Consider the following 23,778-nt stretch of genomic DNA (forward strand, 5'->3'; position numbering starts at 1 on the left):
CATAACATTATAGGGTTTGGGGGTAGCAAGTAATGCATCCTATCCCTAATGCAACATTCTATCTTTCTGAAAGAGCCTCAGAGGAGGATTTAGAATTAAACCTGGGTTTTGATGAGACAAATAGAGGATACCTTAAAGCCTGGACTCTTTCAGCACGTTCAATTTATGGTCAGTAGCTTGGGGATGGGACTGTGAACGTCTCATAAGCTGAGACTCTAGTGTTTAAAAGAAAAGCACGTCTTACTACTGAACAGGATGTGTCATCAAGCAAATTTGACTGGTGATCAAACTTAAGATGAGATTGTATTATCACAAGAGGGTGGGATTAAGGAAAAGACTAAAAATCAGATTTTATCATGCCAAGAAGCTTAGTATCTTTGCATTACTCTTGCACTGATATCAGTAATGTGGAAGGAAAAATCTGAGGGAAAAATTGCATAAGTATTTACCAAAATAAATTTTCTAGATGCTTGACTAAAGCTGATATGAACTGTAGGGCTTAAAGGGAGGAAAGGAGTCTTTAGTTACCACAGGTTCATCTGTCCAAAGTTAAAGAGCCCAGAACCAGGGCCAAGATGAATGACCTGAATTTGATCACTACTAATTTAAATACCCTCAATACCAGCACCCCCCAAAATCTGTAATCTTGGTGGATTTTCCCGAGAAGGGCAGGATCCTGTTTGTAGGGTTACCACAATAAGATGTTATCCCCTGCTGTAGCTGGTTTTTTTTAAAGACTTTGGATGTTAAAGTTTACTAATAGCTCTCTGATAATTTAGTGTTGGCAGGAAGGACAGACAAATGCTTTACAGGAGATATGATCCCATAGGCATGAAAATTCATCTGTTTTATAATTGAGTAGCTAAACATGAGTAAGATATATCTATATCTAGCTATATAAATTCTCCATGATGCTTACTATTTTTTCCCCTTTAGAGCGTGTTTCACCCACAGTCCCCCACCCCATTCAAGGTCAGTATGATTTTTATTGTTGTAGTTCTGTTGCTGGGTCATTCTCCATCATCTATACTGTGCAAAACACAAAAAGGGGGAAGCACCTTCACAAAATTCGCATACAAAAGGAATCATTTTTTTCTTTAAACCTTCAAAAAAAGTCAATCGATTGCCCTCACACTAGTTGAAAGGCAGGTAACTGGTCTGTACCTGACCTAACTTCAAGTTGGTCACTACACGGCGAGACAGTGCTAAACTCAGACAGCAATTTTTTGTTCTTTTAATACATATTACAGGTAACTATGAACTCACATATTTGGAACACAGCCGGTTAAATCCTGTAGCTCACAAAAATATAAATCCTCTAACTGACCACCTTATACAATCCTAATCTGAAGTCATTTGTATTACTTGTAAAAATGAATTTATCTATTACCAAAGGTTGAACTCAGCCAGATTACAAGGACATTACCTTTTCTTAAAATCTTGACCAATTTGGGGGCGTTTCCTTTTAAACATAACTATTTTAGAAAACACAAATAAGAAAACAAGGTAATCATTCCATATTCCTTTGCACAGAACTCTCTACACACTCAAATTAAATCTTGCCTTCTACATCACGTTTAGCTGCAAGGGCAGTGCAGCCCCGACCTTCTCGCTTAAGGGCATTTAAAGGCAAATTGGCAAATAAAATTAAAACAATAACAAAACCTGAAATGAAACCAACCTACCATTGAAATTAAATTCCAGAAAAGTGATTTGCAAATAACACTCAAAGACTTGAGAAAAAATGGAAAGTAGGCCATGTGGAGCCTAGTGTGGAAAAAATAAATCCAATTAAACAAGATTACTGTATACACTCTAAAGGAAATGTGCTCAGAATTAAAGGTAGGAGGCTGCTGTTTTATACGTTTGAAGACGGATCATGTTTCATTAACACCTGTCCAAACTAAAAATTAGGCCAGAATTGGGTGTAGATATGGAGAGTGTCAATAATGCAATGTTTTACATATGTATGTATTCACACATATGCAAACTTATTTTAATTATATTAGAAATGAGAATTGCAAGGTTTCAAGGATCAACTAGACAGCTTAATAAAAGAATTATTCTTAAATTTGAAGTAGGGGCAAAACTATTTTTAGAAGAACTCTGTTGAATAAAATTCTTCCCTAAAACATTGATGAAACCTGTTTCTTATCCCAGTCACTAAAAATAAGACTGTTAAAATGTGCCTGTTTTTTAGACTTGACAAGAAACTCAGTGTTCATGGAAAGCATCCCATTTTGAATTCCTGACATGCCACAGTCATTTTAAAACATTTATCTTCTACTGTTGCTGCAGAGATTGACACCATTTTATCATGTTGCGATCTTGCAAATATCTTGATGTGACAAACATGCACATACGCGTTTGTCCCAATGGATAACATTTTCAAAGAGGTCATGCTCCATCCAAGATGAGCTTTGTACAGTGTCACTATGACTCGAGGTATCCTTTGTGAGAGCAGTTCTACAGCCACAAAGTCAAACATTTTATCTGATCACTCTTTATGATATATATAACATTGAACAAAATGAAGCCAGACACTGTTCACAAAGGACAGCTGTTTGATATTGAAAAACAGTTTGGACCAGGGTGGAGCATGTGGGATTTTGTTGAACTTGTTATTTTCCCACAAACAGAACTGTTGATTGGAGAATGACCCTAGTTTGATTTTACATTGTAGATAGAGTGTAGATAACTTCCATAGATCCAATAGTTTTAGAGAATATAGTTTATCTTACTACTAATACTTAGGGCTTCTGCTCGTAGAAATTGAAAAGCTGTTCATGGAGACTTGGGGTAGCTGGTGAGAGAGGTGGTTATAGAAAGTGCCCTCTTAAGTTTCCTGTTCCTTACAAGGACTTTTACTTTCTAGAATCAAATCTGTTTTCTTCTCTTCTTTCCAATCAAGATGGCAGCCCATGTGAAATGCAGTTTCCTGTGGAAAAAAATACTAACGTATGGGATCCTTAACCCTTTTTATAGTGCCCCTTGTGTACCGAAATATCTAAGAAAAGATGACCTCACTGTGGTCATAACTATAACACGAGACACCTTCATTTAATTAAATATTATATATTGTCATCATCTATGTGGAATCCTACCTTTCCATCCTAAAGTGTGAAGATGTCTATATGCAGATGGTTGATGCAAATGGCTTGAAGGATTTTAAGCTGATTCATTTCCATGAGGTGTTTTGAAAGTAGGAGAAAGTCCCCAAGCTCCTTTTCCCTCCTCCCAACATAAAAAAAGAGAACTTTCCCTCCTACTTTCTAATAACAGAAACACATGTTTAATTTCAGCTGCTTCATTGTTAATATCTCTCATTGGAGGGTCTCCCCTCCTACGCCCTCTCTACATGGCTCATCAAGGTGACTGGGGATAAACAGCAGAGTTGCAGCAGGAATGCAGTCCTAAACCTCTTCAAGCTGTGATTAAAAAAGAACAAGGCTCAGTAAATCAAATGTGTTTCCCTTGGGTTTCCTTCATCACATTGCTTGATTTTCTGCAGTGATAATAATAATACTGGAATTACACCAAAGGATAATTTGTATTGTCTGCGGCCAATCAGAAATTTTCGAATTTCCTTTCCTCTTATGCCAAAAACAAAACAAAACAAAAAAATCAGGATGCTTCCCTGCTCCTTAATTTAAAAGATAAGTAAATAAATAAATAAATAAATAAATAAATAAAATTGCCATTTTTGATCTGTTTCTGATAGGTGTTTTTTTCCATTAATTTTAATTTAGGTTTATTTATTCTGAAATGAGTCCTGGATTGCATATATTTGCATAACTACCCCTGACTACATCGCTGCAGAAAATCCACTGAATTGTAAAATGAGGAAAGAGCCAGCTCTAAATGTCTGAGGGAACTTTTCTCACTTTGTTAGTCTCAAATCATTTCCTGAGGGCTCTGAATACTGAGAATCGGGTAACATTGCTCCCGTCTCCTCCCCATGCACAGCCCCTCATGACAGACGTGCACCAGAGATGCTCTCACATTTAGAAGGACCGCAGGTGCAGAATGAGGTGATGAAACCTGCCTCAGGAAGTAAAAATAAAGGGAAAGAAGAGAAAAGGACAAGAACAAACCACCGTTGTGTGTTTATCACCCTCAAGTGAAGAATTCCCTCGAGCTCAAGGCTCTCTGGCCACAACTGCTGCCACTTTAAAAAAAAAAAAAAAATTAATAACCCTGGAATCTGTCTACCCTGTTTGCCTCCCATCTGATTATTTATTCCAAGTGAACAGCCTTTCCATTCACTAACCCCGTGTGGCTAGTAGGTTTGGGAAATGTTTGAGATTATCTTCCAGGTTCAGGCACTGCACTGGGTTTGTTCACAGCTGCTTGCCATTCCGTTCCTGTTTTTCCATTGATAAAACACATTGTGCATGGCTGGGTTTGCATGATTAATACAGCTGTCTAAAGCTCGCTCTGAAAACAAAACACGCCCCACAATTAAAGTTAAAAAAAAATTAATATCCACAAACAAACCAGGCTTGCAGAAATCTGCACTCCTCCTGGCCTGCTTCCTCCCACAGGGAGACTGGTGTTGCTGTGGGTGGGCCTGGCATCTGAACAGCCAGATTGTATCTCCAGAAAGAGGAGGAGATGTACCTGCCCTCAGCCGGCACTCCCAGGAATGGGTTCTCAAATCAGACTGCGCTGGCAAGGAAGGAAAACTGGGAGAAAAATCCTACAAAGATCCCATGCTGTGAAGGTGGCTGGACTATCCCTACAGCTTCATTTATTTTCTGTAGGATATTATCCCAGGGATCAATGAGAGAATGCTTCTTTTCAGCTCCTTATTATAACGGCAGTTTTACCTTGTCTAATAAAAATATTAATATTAATAATAATAATAATAATAGCTAACATAGATAGCAGGCTTCTCATGTAATAGAGTTCTAAGGGCTTTTGCATGTATTAATCCAATTAGTCCCTACACCCCTAGGAAACTAACATGCACCTTCTCCTACACTTTTAATCATCAAAGTACACCCAAATTTCAATCTACTCCTTGCTGCACCCAGACACATATATAAATCTATAGTACATTATAAATAACCATTATGTATGCATTCATGTTCATTAGATATGTATTAGCTATATCTGTCTAATGAATTTTAAACACTCATCTAATTTATTTTATGTATTATAATTCTTATAATATATAATACAGTTGCCTTACAATCCATACACTTTTACAAAGTCCATTTCCAGACCCACTCAACACACAGAGGTGTATGCCCAACTCACGCAGAGATTTGAAAGCATTCATCTTTAAAAAACACGAGCAGAGCTGTCTGGCATCGGCACATCTAATTTCACACACTTATTCAGGCTGATTTACATACACACCTCTATTAATCATGGATAATTACTAACATTGTTCTCTTTAATTCAGTTTTTCCAACTGTGAAATGGGAAAGAAATTATATTTTTCATGCCTACAAGCTCTAAGTGGTGTTTTAAATAATATATAAAATAGAGCTTCAATTTCCTAGAAAGAAAGCATATTGAATGCAAAATGATCATATTCAGATACACATATGTCTTATAATTTTTAAAGATGTACTTGTATCATGTATCATGTTGCCTGGATATTAGTTAGATAAAAGTTCGGTTTGGCTTCATTATAGTTTGACGTATTGTGGATTCTAGGGATGTCTGAAATGCCCACACTGCTAACAAGTTTAAATAGAGAAGTATCCCACGGTCAGATAAAGAAGACTTTCCATTATTTTTCACCACCATCATAATACTACACTTAAGAGGAGCTGCCGGCTGCACAGTTCCCTGCTGTGTGGCACACGCTCCTACACTCATGCACTTGCTGTGGATGCCCGTTTGCACATTGCCACCTGTCAGACTAATCCATAATGATCAATCTAAAGAACCTGCCCTTTTTTTCTGCTCAAAGGTGTAAAGCATGTCCTAGGAAAGGCTTCAGTGTTTAAGTACATTTCTCCTTTCCCACTAGGTGATGGAAACAAGGGTCTTGGTTTTTTTGATAGAACTTAGGTAGCCACGTCAACACAAGTTTACAGCAGAATCATGGGCCCTGATTAATACAATGAAGATGATTAAGAGTTGACATGAATACCTGACAACCACCCTCTGACTCCTTTAATGGGAACAGGAGTCTGACTTCCTCCCGGTCTATCCCAAGTGGGATAGTTGTGCCAATACTTCACCTAGAATCAATACTTCACCAGCCAATTCAACGATTTAGACCCAACTGTAATAGGTAGCCCAAACCACTGATTTAGACCCAGTTGTAACAAGCACTTCTCTCTGTTGAATCCACGTCTGTGTTTTGCTCTTTCACCTTTTCATTCTTCCTCCCGCCCTGTTTCCTAAACGGTTCTTGTTCTCTCCCTGTTAAAAGTTTCTAGCAAGAATAATTCTGAAATTTATTCACGCTCTTATTTAAATGTCCAACAGAAGCTTGGAAGTGTTACCTCTCTCAGAATTTACATTTAGCTTCAAGCTAAATGGCTAAAAATCCTACAGCGTCAATTTAAAGGAAGGAGAATTTTTAGCCCTGGGACTCTTTTCTGATGCCTTTTCCTATTTTCCTAGTCTGGATCTGCCTACATCAGTCAGCCTTTCCTGGTGATCTCCCTGTATTTATGCCTTGCTGTGCTATTTAGATTTCTAGAGCCAGCAGGGACTTGAAGATGAATTTTTTTTTTAAATCCAAGCTCCCACTAAATTTTAATTTGATGGAAATATTTCTCTTCTATGAGCTTTATGAGAAAAAAATATCTTTCAAAGTAACAATTACATTTTGGGATTAAGTTTGAGTAATTGACAGTCTTGTCTTTTTAATTAAAAGGAAGAAAGCCGCCTAAGAAGAGCTCAGTGAGATTTGCAGCAGAAAATGTTAGCATGCTGCCCCAAAGGGTGAGAAGACCAGGATCTTGAATGGACAGAAAATGCTGATGCAGGTCTCTCTGGTCTTTAGAGAGCTCGCCTCGGTGTTTGCCAGAGTGTGACATTTAGCAGGAGGTAGCAACGTACTGTGAGGAGCGTTGCTGGGTGTAGCCAGGAAGGAGGTCCTTTCATTGGAAGCTTCGCTCTAGGTTCAGAGACATGATATGGATCAAGAGTCCTTAAAGGAAGTGGCACTACTTAAGAGTCAAAAAAGAAAGAATACATATTCTTCCAAGAATTCAATCATGAATGCAGTCTCAGCCCCTGACAAATTTCATAGTATAGCCCTGCAAAAGTATAATCTTTAATTTTAGTCTGCCCCATGGCTCCCTCTTTCCTTTTCACCTGAAATTCTTATTCCTGTTATCTGTATTTCTTGATCTTCGTTTTCTCTACATTTTCCACCATATTCACCTTGCATTATGCATACACTCTCTCTTTGACATCCTTCAAATAAAACCATAGAAAAAGTTTTGATGTTGTTAGCATTCACTTCTAAACACTGGTTACCAGCCATGCAAGCACCACAAAGCCATTATCCCATCTATCTGGAGGAAACATCTACTTTTGAAGAGGCAAGATACAAATTAACCTTAGTAACAACTTCTCTTATACAGTCACTCCGTCCCCACAATGTTCTTTCATCATCACAAGTCATTTGTAGGTATTAAATTAAACAAGCACTTCCATAGGGGAAAAAAATCAGCTTAAGGGGTCCCACCTTACATCTCCCCTTGTATACTGTGGTGAAGAAACACACCTGCCAAGTCAGAACACAGCATGACATAATGAGTTTGGAATTCCAACTTAAGGTGTTCATTTGTACACAGATATATGATGGGAATAGGCAGACCACTCACTAGGACTCCACTGAGAATTGTCAGCTATAGCCACCGCAAATCAGTAGGGAGAGAGACCTTACAAGTCATTTATCATGCGTCCTAATTGGACCCCGGGGAGCCAAGCGCTGCCATAGTTTACTGCACTATTTTACTCATCACAACGCTGATTGTAAAAGAAAACGCTTCCCACATCTCTGTAACACATGTGTACGTTTCAATACCTAGACATTACCATTAACAGAGTATCTTTGCTATAAATCACAGCTATCAGTCCATTCTACTTTATCTGCCCCATACTCACAAGGGAGATTCTGCCTCAACCACTCACCTTCCAAACCTTGCAGTTCCGATATGACTTTTAACTGCCTAAGAGGATATTGTTTGGGGCAACAGTAGCATCCTGTGCTTTCAAAAAAAAAAAAAAAAGGCAGTAAGAGATAACTGTGCCTTGGCTGAGCACCCGTTCTGTGCACCATCCCCTCCTCTTTAGCCCGCACGGCACCAAGCATCCCCAGCCATGTTCTATGTTGGAAAGTTTCTTGGCCATTCTAAAGTGCTTTCTCAGTTGTCCATGTGAATGTTTGGAGGGCAGAAGCAACTAAGAAAAAAAGGAAAGAAAGAAGGAAAAGCAGTAGCTTGCACTTCTCTTTGTTGAATCGCAAGTTAGAGAGTAACTTGGGAGATTTGTTCTATTTTCTTCCCTGGAGTTCCTGAACACAGGTAAGTTCATTGTTGAAAGCTGCTTACTTTGTGTTGCAGTGCTGAAAAAGATGGCATGCTCTCATCCATTGGAGGTTGGTCTTCCCTAAGGATCAGCCCTCCCATTCTATCCTTAAATGAATAGTGTCACTTGTTCTGCATTTAGATGTACTCTCCACTTGCTTTTGCTTTGTAAAGTTCCTTTTAGAGTCCATGTTTTCTTTTCCTCTGATTTCTAACCGTGAGGAACACAAGAAATAAACTTCATTCTCAATGGGCAGTGCACACTAGTTTCTGGCCCAGATGAAGTTTATTTAACAATACACGATATTTTGATTACACTATTCATTCCCTCAAAAAAAAACAAGTACTATCCTAGTATTTTTATGTGCCAAGCTCTCAGCTGGATCTTGGGAAACCCTGTGGAGAGCAAGTCAGACATGGCCTCAGCACTAATAGAGCTTACAGACCAGACAGGGCAGTAGAGGATGAAATAAGTAATCACAGGAAACTTTGCTAAGTTGAGGAAACCTGTGTGGTATATGGGGAGCACAGGACAGGGGCACCTTAGCTAACCTGGACTGGTCAGAGAGACTTCCAGGTGAAGGCGAAGTTCAAAATTAAGGCAGAAAGGAGAGAAGGGAGAGAGGAGCAGAACATCCCAGGAACGCAGAAGTCTAGAATCCAGAGAGGGCTGAACAATACGGTCTAATGAATTTTTAAAATCTGAAAAAAAAATACATTTTTCCCTAATAGTTTCTTACTTTTCCTTGTTTGCATCTGGCCTGTTTAAAAAGAAAAGTGATAAACCAGTGGAGTTAAAAGAGAGGAGATGGGCATTTCTACCCCTGTTGCACATTTAAGACAAGAAAGAGCACCCGTCAGCCTGATTGTATGGATGTGTACAGATAGTGTATACTGTATGGTAGGTGGTGTTATAGAGGTGAGTTTTCTGGAGGATGCTGAGAGCCTATTATCTAGCAGAACATCTAGAGAAAACTTTCAGCCTCTCAACAAGGAGGTTTGATAGTAGGTTTTTATTTTAGTTGTAGGAACAGTCAGGTCGTATGAAGCCATCTGCATTTTCCAGGAGCTGCTCTAGAGCCTGGCGATGAGGCTATGTTTGGAGTCGGTGACACAGCAGGAATGACAGATAAATCACTGAGGCGTCCTGGCGCTCCAAGTAGTACAGTCACTGCGAAGGGCCCAAAGCAGAACCGAGAACCGCCTTCACCAAGTTCTGCCCTGCGGCGGTCAGTGCCGCAGACGCAGGCCCTAGGGTAACTCTGAGCATATCACCTTTTTTTAATCCCTTATCTTCTTATTTCCAAGAGCCTTAAAATCCCAGGAAATCTCACAAATTCACTTGTTATCTCTGCATTCAAATTCCATAGGCTAGTTCCCTTGTTTCATGGTATTTGAATGTTTTTGATTTTGAAACTTGCAAAATGAAAACACATATTACATGGATTAAAGACCATCTTGAATCCCTTAGAATTTAAATCTAAAATGTATTCTAAAACGGATCTGCAATTCACAATTTAGAGCATGGAAGTAGAGAGAAAGAAAATCAGACAGGAGGAAAATCTCTAGAGACCTACCCAAACCTGTACTTTTTAAATCCTTTTTTAGCAAGTTAAATACATGAAGGCACGAAAGGCTTCAAATATACATAAAATGTATATTTTTAAACACGGAAAATATAATCTACTTTGCCCCAACAATAAGTAGACTCGGGGCTGGGAGATAGCTCTTTATGAAATGAAATGACTGTTCTTTAATTCCATCCAGAAGCAAAGGCCAAGATTTTACCCACAGGTGCGATGGGCGTGTTCCAGGCACAAGGGCAGAAGCACTTGTTTCTTCTTTAAGACAGAAGATGCATGTCTGGCCCTAATACCTTACTGATAGCTGATTCAAACAAATTTGCTTCTGGAGTTTTTCTATCTTATGCATATTTTCAGGTGGAGTGGCCCAGGGAAACTCCTTTATTAAACTTAGCCCATTGGGCATTCTCTAATATTTTAATTCACTGATTATTAAAAATTAAACCTCTCAGGCTAAATAAGAAATCTGCAGGATTTGAGAAAGCTGACTTTGCTGTAAGAGACTTAATGAAACCCTCTCTTTATGTCAGGAGTGCTTAGTGAGTCTGCACTCTCTGGAACCATCCGTATCACAACTGAGCAGAGCCCGTAGCAGTTACAGTTAATTCGTGCATCTCTACTGACTCTACAGGGCAATCACTTCAAGCGTGCAGTCAGAAGTTACCTCATAAACCCATATATTACATTTCTTATTGCATTGTCACTTTATGCTGTAAAGACGGTGTTCCTTATAGAAGTCAGACCTCACCAATCTTAGCTTCTCTTTAGTTTTACTGTATGATACCAGCCAACTAAAAAGTGGAGGAAAACATTCATTCTCTTTGTAATGATGTCAACCCAAAGCTAAAGAATCAGAAATTGATTATTTTCTTTTCCCCAGATTTAGAGGTTTTTTTAAAAAAATGCATTGATTTGTTTTTATAAATAGTTTTCCATTCTGATAATAAATGTTATGCATTCTCATTATGGAAGAATATGAAAATATATGAAACAATAAAGAAGAAAATAAAGATTATATATAATCTCTCTCCCCAGAGATAGCACCATTAATAATGATATAAACAAATGTTCCGTCTGAATGCTTGAGCTGTCAGTATACTATGAAATATTCAGGTTAAAACACCTAACCCGTTCTCCTTTTTCTGCCCTCTCTGAGTCTGGGCCTGTTCCTGTGACTTGCTCAAGGTCACAGAAGAGGCGGGTCCAGGAGCTGTGTTCCTGCCCCCAAGCCAGTGCTCTCTCCACAGGGACAAGCACTCTCTCAACTCTTCCAGATCCTAAGTCAAACCTGACTCATTTTACAAGAGATTTCCCTTGTGTCACCTCTGGGATTTCCAGTAAGCGTCCTCCTTTCAGATGTGGGTCCTCCTACGTTCTCTCTCTAAATTGGGGTATTCATACAAATTTGTCTTTTTTTAATGAAATGACCTTTTATTGTAAAAATATTTTCTCCAATTCTCTTTAGTATAGAACGTTTAGTTAGTAGAGGGTTGGTTCACTAATGGATGAGAATAAGGAATGAGTCTCAATTATTTTATCATATAATGAGAAATTATGTCAGCATTAGTTTTGATTTGGATTTACTCATTCATTCACCACGGAGCTCTCACCATATGTCTAGGGTGGCAAAAAACTTGGTAAATCATTCATGTCTCTGACTCACTCCAAAACAGCATCAAACATCTGAAGTCCATTCCTGGTCACAGTCGACTCTAAGAGGAAAAGCCCCTAGGAGCATTTGAAAGTAAAGTGTAGGATTCCTTTCTGACCCAAATCTAGCTAAGGGGGAGGCCAACTTCCCTTCTCAAATATTGATGACATGTTAAGACTTTTCAGTTTTCCCAGCCAGTTTGATGTATTTTCCTAGTAGTCAAGATAATGATCAACCTCTGAAATAACTAAGAAAACAGGAATAATCTTAAATGTTGAGGCTTAGAACTATTTCTGTATTTTGGCTTTTCCCCTGAACTAGACACAGAATGATTACTGTGATTCTCAGAGAACATTACTCTAGAAATACTAGGCATTAGGGTTTATAAAACGTGAATCTAGTAAAAGAGAATATTGAAAACTCTAACAATCCAAAAAGAAATCACAGGCATATCTTTTTTCTATGTAAAAAGGAAAATAATAATAATACTTGTAAGTAGAAGTGCTAATCCCTAAAACCTCCAAGTAGAGCAGAGAAACCATTGAGAAAGAAATTAACAACTTTCAGAGTGTGGCTTTGAAAACTGAATTAATAAAAATGTCCCCCTTTTAAGCTACTATAATAAAAAAAGGTTTTATTTTTCCAAACCTTGACAAAAAAAGAAACAAAAGAGCACAAAAAATCATAAATTCCCACGGAGGACACTTAACAAATGTTATGCTTCAGGCCCTCAGCATCAGTGAGGGAAGAAGAAGCATCATGTCAAATATTCTTATACATTTATTTCATTACATTTCTTAATGATTTTAACTCTGTCCTTCTCTTACTTTTCCCAGGCAACTGGAGGATAAAATATGTGTTGAATTTGGACCCTCCCTCTCCCCTGAACATACACTCTTATTAATTCTGGCCCAGAAAAAAAAGTGCGATTAGTTATTTTAAGTCCTCTAACATGTCATTTTCAAAACCTGGGACATATCAGAAGATTGGCCTCATAGAAAGAGTTGTGCCATATGCAACAGAGAGTGTCTCCTTGCTCCAATGGCTGTGGTGTATTGAAAAGTGAGCCATTTATGTTCAAGTAAATACCCTGGAATTAGAACAATTGCACAAACAGTATAAACCGCTAAACTCTACATATCCTACCTGTGAATTAGAATGAATGCTTATAAGCATAGGATTAGAGATAAGTTGTCAAGAGTCAAAGTACTGAAAATCAATTCTTCTCCTCATGGATTAGTTGTACCCTCACCTCCTCTCCCAGATAAAATTCAAAGAAGGCAAAATGCCAAAACAGCTCATAAATATAGATATGGAAATTTCCTCAGGTACTAAGGGAGTTACCAAACTGCAAACTCTAGAGCTTCCAGTGAAACATCCCTCACCTTCACAACACTCACTCTAATTACAGAGAGAGAGAAAGAGAGAGACCTAATTATACCACATAATGGCAGATGAGAGGAAAGACTAAATCTTCTGGCCTTTGAACAAAAGAACATCTTGGATTTTTATTTTCTAAGGTTTAAATTTCATGAGTTCTTAAATAAAGCTCAGCCCTCCAGAAAATTTTCTACCTGCCAGGGATTTGGGGACTAATGAAAGGACCTCCCAACCCCATATGGTTCTTTAAATGGCTGTGAATTCCCAACAATCATTTTGCCTTTGTGTTAAGGCATAGTGGTTTCAAAGAATAAAATTTCCCCCTACCTAGAATCTTAGGGAGGGCAGCTCTTAAGGTATTGATTGATTAATTCATTCACTCAGTCACTCATTCATTTATTCATTTATGTACTCAGACACTTATTCAGCAAATCTATTGAACACATACTCTGTGCTAGAGGAATAGTGAGCTGAGGCTACAGTAGTGAACAAGGAAGACATTGTCTATGCCAATGAGAAAAACCCAGTAAGCTCTTTCTGTTGCTGCATGTTTGTATAACACGGCTGGTTGTAAAGAATCTGAAAGTCAAAAGTCAAAGACAGATTAGCATAAATAAATTTGTCAAGGCACTTGCTTTTTCTAGTATTAAATTATTTTTCCAATTGCCTCCTTGTACCCCTTCATCAGGAGCTGAGATCTAAGCATATGACAACAATGCTTCCACAGAAGTCTAGAACTGTCTCTGTACTAGAACCCCCCCACATTTTGTCCATTGTATTTCTGCAGTAGATTTATCTTTTTATTTTATTATTTAGACTGGCACTGCCATGCTTACTTTTTAAGTGTATTTGCTAAAGCAAGAGCGACGTGTGGAGAGAAGTTTTCGAGAGGCATAAAAATGGTAGGTTTCAGGTATATTCTAATGGGTATGTCCAGGGAATCCCTACAGAATTGGTATCCCTGGCAAGGCAATTTTACTCAAGAACCTGAGATCGCCTTCACGTTGGAAAAGAAAGAATAATTGTCAGTTGTTAGGGACCAAAAAAAATTTTTTTCTTGCCTATAATAGGAAAGACTCCTTTTTGCAAATAACGTTTCATGCGTGCTCTGAAAAAAAAATGTTTTTCTCACTACTGCCACCTCGTGGACAAAGGTGATTTACTTTAGACGGCGCAAAGGAACATGTCTTAGTATTACCACAAGATGGCAGCATACAACCAAGTTTTCAAAGAGCCCGGCTCAAAAAAATCCGGGGTTTTGCTTCTCAAAAGAGAATGTTCTATTCCAACAGAAGAGGATGAGTAGGAAATAATTGTACAAGATAAGCACTCTGTTCCCTTTTTCTAAGTACAAATGGAATTCCAAGTGTTAAGATCATTAGTATTTCACAAACTAGTTCATTTATTGCAATAGGGAAGACTTCCTAAAATTTAACCGGTAAGCTAGTTTGCTTTTTAAAGATATTTTAAACAAGTGTATATTTTTATCTGAATTTTTGTGACATTTTCTTCATAGAGTGTAGTATTTGAGCAATGTTGTTAAATTCTTTTGTTGAACTCTTTCATTGATTAGTAGGGGAGTGTCGGTTCCCTAAGAAATCCATTTAGGACATATAAACTTTTGCCCAAGCCTGTGCCAGTGACTGGTTAACCCATTGCTAGTTTTCTCCTGACCAAACTGCTGCCTAATCAGCCTGCTTCCCTATCACTTCAGTGTGCTAGCATCTTGTTTTGTTCATCCATAGTGTTGCAGATTTTTTTTTTTTTTTTTTTTTTTCATAGTGTTGCAGATTTTTTAAAAGAAATTTTTTTGGAAACTGTACTGCTATGGCTTACTTTTAAGATCTGTTGATCTCTTTTTCCGCCAAACTTTAACTGACAGTCTCTCCTAGAAGGGATTTTTACCATAAACCTGACAACAACAACTCTTATTTATTGAGCATTTACTATGTGTCTGGCAGCATTCTAAGCATAGTATGATAATTAATTTAACCGATAGAATAAATTTATAAGAAGCATTTGATTAAACTTATTTTACAGTTGATGAAACTGAGGCAAAGAGAAACGAAGTGATAATTTATAGCGTAAGCAGAACTATTGGTTTCCCTGCCTGCCCAGGTTCCTGAACAATTGCTTGGAATTATTCCATGAGGCCTGGGATGGAGCAGGGAAAACCAAGTGTTCTTTACATGAAGATGATTGCATCATGGATCTAAGCCCGTTTGGGTGAAGAGAATCACTTTGTGACCTTGAGAGGTCCTTCTAAATTCTAAAGAACGATAAACCAAAAGGCTTGACCAAAGAAAGAAGTTGTACTTTGCACAGAGCAGAGCCAAACTTTCCCCAGTCGATACTGAATCATTTAAATGTCCCAGTGATAACCCTAGAGTTATATAGGCTCTGCTTACTCAGCTTTGCTGTCATAAAAATTCTGGAGGGGTGTTGTGAATAATGTTCAGAGTTCTGGCTGGAGAACTGGGAGCCCTGAACTTCGGTCTCAGCTCTGCCTCTTGCTGTTTGTGTGACCTTGGAGAACTGATTAGCCTCTCTGGGCCTCAGTTTCCTCATATCATGATAAGCAATTCTCTACAGTGCCTTTTCCACAAATTTTAAGGTGATATGCTGATTTCAAAGAAAAGTGGTGAGATCAGGTATTATGAAAGAAAACAGGTGTCAGTGTGTTTAATATACAATTGAAACGTTAGCGGTCCGATGATCAGTGTGGTCAACAGGTGGAGACGGGCGTTTTATATCTTAATAGAATCTTGCTTCACTTCTAAGGTGAGAGGGACATCAGTTGCTGGCTTCTGCTAGGAGAGGAGCAGAAATCTTGCTCCAAGCTTCTGAATGGACTTCCATCCTGCTACAAGAAATGGACTAACTCTTCAAGGATAGAAGGGCAGGTGCTGATGGCCTTGAGTGTCTTCAGAAGTGCACCGGCAGCCATGGTATAAAAGAACATTCACACTGGTCTTCCCACCAGCCCCCACTCCACATCTGACCAGTTTAGGGAAACTGTCCTTAGATGCAGACACAGTCCAGCTGATACTAGTTTTGCTAACGCTGAATTGTAGCCAAACATTTTCAAGACTTCAGACACTAGGATAATTGTGCCCTTCTTATTGGCATCATAAGAATGCTAGCAAACACCGTGCTGTTTGAGAGCTTCTCCTTGTGGTCTCCTTTGGACGGGCAAATGGAAAATCGGGGAGGGAGAGGCTTAGTAGATTGCTCTGAACCTCAGAAACTTTGCAGACCTGATTCTGAAGATCTGACCCCTTTGTGCTAAATCAGAGAATAAAGAGTTTAGCTACTCAGATTCTCTGTTGTCTTAACAGAGTCTCAGGTCCTCTGTTAGGAGGATGCCTGGCGTACCTGGATTTTTCTCATACTTCAGTGATTCTGCCCGTTCTGTTTTGGCCCGTTTTGCATACAGAGTGCCGTCATGCATTTGCTGTGCTAAACAGGGAACAGCAAAAGACTCAGCCTCTGCTTCCATGGAACTCACAGTTCCCGAGTGAAGATAAGCATTAATCAAAACCTCAGACAAATGCATTTGAAATTAAAACTGAGATGAGCGTTATGAAGGAGAACAGAGCTTATAACAAAGGGACATAACTTTACCAAGGAGTCAAAGGAAGACAACTCTGTGGAATTTGCAACTGAATTTTGAATGACGAGTGGGATTCCTAGTAGAGGTATCATTAGGCCATAGGCCCCACAGCAGAGAAAACATGGTACCATGGAGCATCAAGACGGCTTGTGGGCTGGAATGCAGAGATGATAAACATTGATGAGGCTGGAGAGGTGAAAGGGCAGAGCCATGGGTGCCATGCTAGGGATGTGAGCCTTTATCCTGGAAGCCATAAGAAAGCATAAACAAGTTTCAAGCAGGACAATGAGGAGACTGGATGTCCAAATCAAAAGCTTCTCTTTGGCTTGAGAGTCCAAGTCACTTAGTAAAAGCATGCCATTGAGGGATGCAGGACTACATCCTGTTCTTCAAAGAGAAGAAAATCCCTATCCAACAGCCATGGTTTGGGCTCCTATATCTGAGCAGTCATTCAGCTGGTCCTGAGATTCAAAGTATCCTATGGAAATTTTCCATATTTACTCCTAAAGATCTAAGTACTGTGGTTTAATTGATAAGGATACTTAAAAGGGAATGCAAGTATTTGACCTATAGAAGCTCTTCCAACCCTGAGATTTATTTATACACTCGACAAATATTTATTGAATACCTGCTGCATGCCGGGCTCTTATCTAGGCTCCAGGGATACAATGGTTGACAAGGCATGCACTGTTGCTGCCTTCATGGCGCATATGTTCTAACAGAGGAGACAAACTCTGAACAAGCAAATAAGTAAGTGTATGACATGATGCCAAGTAGTGAGCGGTGCTCTTAATATTAGTAAATCAGGGTAAAATAATAGGAAGTAACAGAGGATACCATTTTTGAGAAGGTGATGAGAGAAATCCTTCCTGAGTTGTTGACATTTCAGCAGAAATCTGAATGAAGTGACTGAGTAGGCCAGGCAGAGGTCTGGGGAGGCACACTTCTAGCAGACGAAACAGCAAGTGCAAAGGTTTGAAAGTTGGAATGGATTTAGTGTATTAGAAGAAAAGGAAGAAAGGCAAAGGAAGAAAGGCAATCGGCTTGAGTAAAGCAAACCAGGAGCAAAATGGTAGAATGGGGTCGGGGGCCAGACACATGCTATCATTCCCCTAAATTGCAGTCAAGTGCACTTTTACATGCCATACTCAGAGTTCTTGTACTTGTCTGCACACATCACACGTTACATCAAGTATTCGTAGTTGCAAATTGTTTTTGCCACCTCCAACTGCACAACATTTGTTCCAACAAAACAATCTCTTTCCGTGCGCCTTTCTTTCCATCTCTACCCATATATGTTCCTCTGAGAGTGTTCTTCTCACCCTTCCTCTCATGCTCCTTTCAGTGGAGAGTACCAGACTACCTTTGTGCTTATTCTCAATTAATACAGAACTTTTTACCTGTTTTTTGTTTTGCTAAATGTTTCCTTTTTAGAAATTGGCACCACCGTGCACTTCAAGCAAAAAGGTATGGTTCTTATTTCTGATTACCTTCTGTTTGTTAAAATTAAGATTCTACAGCAATACATTGGGACTTTATACACTTTATTTCATTTCAATAATCTGTGATAATAATTTCCATAACAGATTTGCTACTATTTTTCCCAAATTGTGAACTTTCTCATTTGCAAAAAATAGCCCCTGATCCAACCCATGACCCCAATATTGCTTTTGACAGCTATTCAGTTTTAAATCTCTGGAACTGAGCAAGTTATTCCCCCTCCCACTTTCCTTAAGTGCCCATGGTTAATTCTTGCAGAGCTGCACTTTGGGAAATGTTCACTGCCCAATGACAGGGCTTTCAGAAGAGACAGAGAGTCTACCTTACCATCCCTTGTTGGCTGTTCAAGTAGATATATTGCTAAAGGAGATAGAGCAGGGTCTCCTAAAATGAAGCACTTGAGCATTTAATATCCCCTCCTGCCTGAGCGTGCTCCCAGGTCTACATATACCCTCACCCTGATACACTATACCCGGGCTGCTGGGATATCCCGGGATTTTGTGCCCTCCAACTGCCCCACATAACTTCGTCAGCCATGTGGCATATAAGTTATATACTTTCCCCTACAAAGACAGTGCAATCAGTTCAAAGCTTCAGGATATGGACCCTAGGATTCAAACAATTTGCCAATTCTGAGGTGTCATCTTCACAAAGCCAACAGAAATCCCTAACAGTGTCTGTCCCCAGACCAGAGTCATGGGAAAATCTGTTTGGCAGACACCACCCTCCATAAATCTTCATGGCCACCCACTTGGATTGGTAATTGTCTCCTATGAAGATGTCTTCTTCTCTGAGTTTCAAAGGGAATGAGACTACCAAGATCATTCTCAATAGTGAGAACCTGTTCTTGTGGTACTTAGAGCCTACCAGTGAAAAGCCTAAGAGACTGTGGACACTTTGTTGGTTACACCCAGGAAAGGGCCAGCACCTTGTTTATGACCAGTGCTAGCAAGTCCTCACGGAATGCAGCAGGGAAGAGGTGACCAAAAATATGTACATAGGACCAAGATTATTTGGGGCAAGAAGTATAAACTGCCATTCTCTTCAGCCCTTCTTCCCTCTCCAATGCCATGATTATCAATTACATTTGAATCTTAAGTAGCTGGTGTTAGTAGAACATAGTGATACCACAGAGCTTTGGTGTGGAGGGGAAAATAGGGCATAGGATTTTTTTTTTTCAAAGACCAACGAGAAAAATTCCTCGTGTCATTCAAAGAAATTCTAAGTCATGGCCTAAAATTTCAAAATTTTGCAAGTCAAAATATTTGATGCTGTTTTGATGGGAAAAATATGATAATCCAACTTCACTGTGAGAATACTTCAGCCTTACCCAAGACTCACTTTATAGAAAGAGGAACTAATGCATAAAGAATTATGGAGAAGGAACCCAAATTTAATTCTAAGACACACGGGTCAAAGAAAATATCAATATATCCCCTCTTCCAATCTGCTCCAGCCTGGAAATTATAGGCTGTCATCCTCAGTGGATTCATTCACGCAGAGAAAGCTGTACTGGCGGAAAGTGGACAGCAGGTGGCGCCAAAATCAGTCTTTTTCCCTTTAAACATGGCTCCCAGGACACTGAGGGGGAGTCAGTCTGGGCATCTAGATACTGAGACATTGAGGAGATTATTTTTCTCCTTTGCTTAACAATTGTTTTGTATATCGTTTATATTTTTGTTTTATTTTTAGTCACTCAGTCAATCCTTAGTAATTCTAAGAAGAATTCAAACTTAAACTCATCTGGCCCTTCTTCTTTTCTTGTATGGCTGAACTATGTACAGGAATAAAATTATAAATGACCTGGATACCTTAGTGGCTGGAAGGAATGCCCGGTGATCACTGAGGGTGTGGTTAATGATTATTTTGAATAAATCTGGTCCCAAATCCTGGAAAAGAGCTCAAAGTATTCAGGAGAAGCAATAGAAGTGTTGGCCACATTGAATCACAAAGTGTCTCCAAGCACACGCTCTCTAAAGCAGGTGCTGAAAAATCACCTTGTCCTTTCATTGAGATTTTACTGAAAGACAAATCAGTTGGCTTAGCATCCTGCATCAGATTTGTAGGGTAAAGACTTGCCCCCAAATTCTCAGATCCCGAAATTTCAGGATGTTTTATCAATCTTGCCCTTAATCACAAATTCCCTTTGATAAGCATTGTCATGGCAAAGTGTGGTCCGGCTTCGCCCCTGATACAGAGTCTCACCTATCATCCTGTCCTGGGGCTGAGAACCTTGACCTGGTGTGTTGACTCAAGATTCCCAATCCTGCGGCAGCTAAATTTCGCACCTTCAGGTCAAACATTAAAAGCCTTGACCCAGTTCACAAACCAATGCCTTTGATTCAGGTATTTCATGCCTTTCTGTAACCCAGACTTCTAGAGTTAATAACAATAATGATAATGCTACCGCTTATTGAATGTTTACTAGATAAACACATATACACATATAGGATGTGGCTAAATACCAAGATAAGATTTTTGTCCGTTATATGAAAAACATGTAGCAATTTTTGAATTGTGGTTCTTTTTGCGCATCTATTCTTAAGGCTAATTTATGTCTGCAAACTCTTGCTTTCATTATATCTGTCAGTATTTAAAAGCACTTGCTGAGTGTGGCCATCTGGCATGGGAAATAAGATTTATTATTTGCATTTCCACAAATAAGCAGAAATTTCATAACTATGAACGAAAACATAATTAATGATTTTGCTGATTATTCTTCCCTGAAATAGCCATTAACTGTAGTCCCCTATGCAGTCATATACATGTCTGTAATTGCACACACATTTGTGTTGATTCCACAACTATCACCCGTTTACCCTTGTACTTTTTCAAGCCTATTTATTTTTTCTCAAAACCAATTATGAAAAGAGGAAGTCATATAAGCACATCAAATAGCTATATGAGAGCACTTAATAAATAGTAATTGATAGAGATGAAACTATCTTTAACAGATGCACAAAATACATTTCAAATATGTAATAATAATTTTATTAGAGATAAAATTAAAGATTATTAGCACAGTTGTACTGGGATTCCCTATGTATAACATAGAATAGCATGGGAAAGTAACAATGAATTCTCAGTTATGTGTATTAAAAGACCTATAACATGTGTGCATATCATATGTGTATATATGAGTATGCATAAAACAAATACACTTCTCTTGGTATCTGCATATATATGTGTGTACATACATTAACAAGAACACTATATATGAAATGTTTGTCTAGGTTCATATATGCATATATCATATTTTTCAATGATAGCATTTTTGTTTTTTCAAATATTTACTACCCTTCAAATAAAATGGTAACACTAGACTTTTCAGACTCCCCCAGGTACCACTCAACTCCAAGATGTCTGAAAGATAATCTAGCCTGTCCCAGCACTAAAAATGAGATTAAGAAAATAGGCAGAATTGAGTCTTTCTGAAAACTTTCTGTGTTCATACTATCCCTAGGGCAAAACAAAAATCATTCTTGCTTAACCCTGTATGGCCTCAATTTGTGTGTAGACTTTGTTTTGGAAGCATCACTGACACACTAATCCAAACAAATGTGCCACAGAGCTCATGACATCTAAAGTCTAAAGAGGAATTTAAATGATAGGGAAACACATTGCCATCAGGCCAGAAGCCCTGGGGAGATACCGTTAAAGGAGCTGAAAGGTCCCAAAAGGCCAGAAAGAATGGGGTTTGGGGGAGAGATGAATTAGGAAGAACATTGAGCTAAGACTCAGAACACTAGGGCCTGGTCAACAATTACTAATCAGGTGCTTTGTGCAGGATGTAAAATCTTCCTGAACCTTAATTCCTCATGAAAAGCATGAACCTGAAGGTAGCTACAGTGCCTTTTATTAATATGATCCTACAGCCATACAGAAAAATTAAACAATTGATTGAATATTTACATTGTTTATTCTGTGTTTCCATAGCTCAACATATAATAACACTCATTTTATCCTGTAACTATGCTGTTCAAACTTTGTATATATTCATATTTTTATATTAGGGGATATTTTTAATATTCTCAAGAAGGCATTCTAGTAAAAAAATCTTCTAATGAAAATCATTTTTTCAAAGATAATGGATGCCTTCCTGTTGTTTTGTTTGTTCTGGGCTACTGTTTTAAACAAACCCAGATTTTATTTGCAGAACGTTTGACAAGAGAGTCACCAGCACCCCTTCACTGTGTAGCCTCACTGTGCAGTGGTGACAGGCAAAGTCTCTGGAGCCAGCCGCCTGGGGGATCCCCAGCTCCTCTGCTTACTAGCTGTGTAAACTCGTGCGATGGATTTAACCTCTCTGTGCCTCCTTTATCTCACTGTAAAACAGAGTTCACTAGAGGACCCGCCTCATAACATGCTTGTGTGCTTGTATTTGTAAAGCATTTATAACAGTACTTGTAGGAAGTGCTACATAATTGTTCCTTGGTTGTATTTGGTTGTTGTTGTTCCTATTATTATTTACATAAAACATAGATAAGAAAACATTTTTGAGTTCAACATTTTCTATGTTATTTTACATCTGATCTGGTATGTTTGTAGACAATTTTGGAAACATTTACATACCAGAGAATGCTTCCATTGCACTTTCAAACCATCATAGGTTTAAACACACACACACACACAAACACACACACTCATTCACACGTATTGATCTCCATATGTGCCCTCAAAACTTCCAAGTGACACATAATTACAGTGCCACCAATTTCTCTTTTGAATGTCATTGTCTAAGCATACAATCTTTTCTAAAAATTTATTTTAATTTTTTTTAACATCTTTATTGGAGTATAATTGCTTTACAATGGTGTGTTAGTTTCTGCTGTATAACAAAGTGAATCAGCTATACGTATACATATATCCCCATATCTCCTCCCTCTTGTGTCTCCCTCCCACCCTCCCTAACCCACCCCTCTAGGTGGTCATGAAGCATCAAGCTGCTCTCCCCATGCTATGCAGCTGCTTCCCACTAGCCATCCATTTGGTAGTGTATATATGTCCATGCCACTCTCTCACTTCGTCCCAGCTTACCTTTCCCCCTCCCCATGTCCTCAAGTCCATTCTCTACATCTGTGTCTTTATTCCTGTCCTGCCCCTAGGTTCTTCAGAATCTTTTTTTTTTTTTAGATTCCATATATATGTGTTAGCATACGGTATTTGTTTTTCTCTTTCTGACTTACTTCACTCTGTATGACAGTCTCTAGGTCCATCCACCTCACTACAAATAACTCAATTTCATTTCTTTTTATGGCTGAGTAATATTCCATTGTATATATGTGCCACATCTTCTTTATCCATTCCTCTGTCAATGGACACTTAGCTTGCTTCCATGTCCTGGCTATTGTAAATAGAGCTGCAATGAACATTGTAGTACATGTATCTTTTTGAATTATGGTTTTCTCAGGGTATATGCCCAGTAGTGGGATTGCTGGGTCGTATGGTAGTTCTATTTTTAGTTTTTTAAGGAACCTCCATACTGTTCTCCATAGTGGCTGTATTAATTTACATTCCCACCAACAGTGCAAGAGGGTTCCCTTT

General features: G+C 38.7%; 1 protein-coding gene across 3 annotated transcripts in view; it reads left to right on the forward strand.

Annotated features, from left to right (window-relative positions):
- The window catches only part of LSAMP (limbic system associated membrane protein), a 645,981-nt gene that overhangs the window by 617,421 nt on the left and 4,782 nt on the right, over positions 1–23,778 (forward strand). The window contains exons 7-8 of one of the 3 annotated variants that reach the window (XM_059921072.1): positions 937–972; positions 18,169–18,201. The exons of 1 other annotated variant lie outside the window; for it this stretch is intronic. In XM_059921072.1, the coding sequence (XP_059777055.1) occupies positions 937–972; positions 18,169–18,201 (69 nt within the window). The remainder of the gene's footprint in view (positions 1–936; positions 973–18,168; positions 18,202–23,778) is intronic. One more of the 3 variants, XM_059921070.1, reaches the window with a different exon arrangement.

Source organism: Balaenoptera ricei, chromosome 4, assembly GCF_028023285.1.
Source record: "Balaenoptera ricei isolate mBalRic1 chromosome 4, mBalRic1.hap2, whole genome shotgun sequence".
NCBI classification, from domain to species: domain Eukaryota; kingdom Metazoa; phylum Chordata; class Mammalia; order Artiodactyla; family Balaenopteridae; genus Balaenoptera; species Balaenoptera ricei.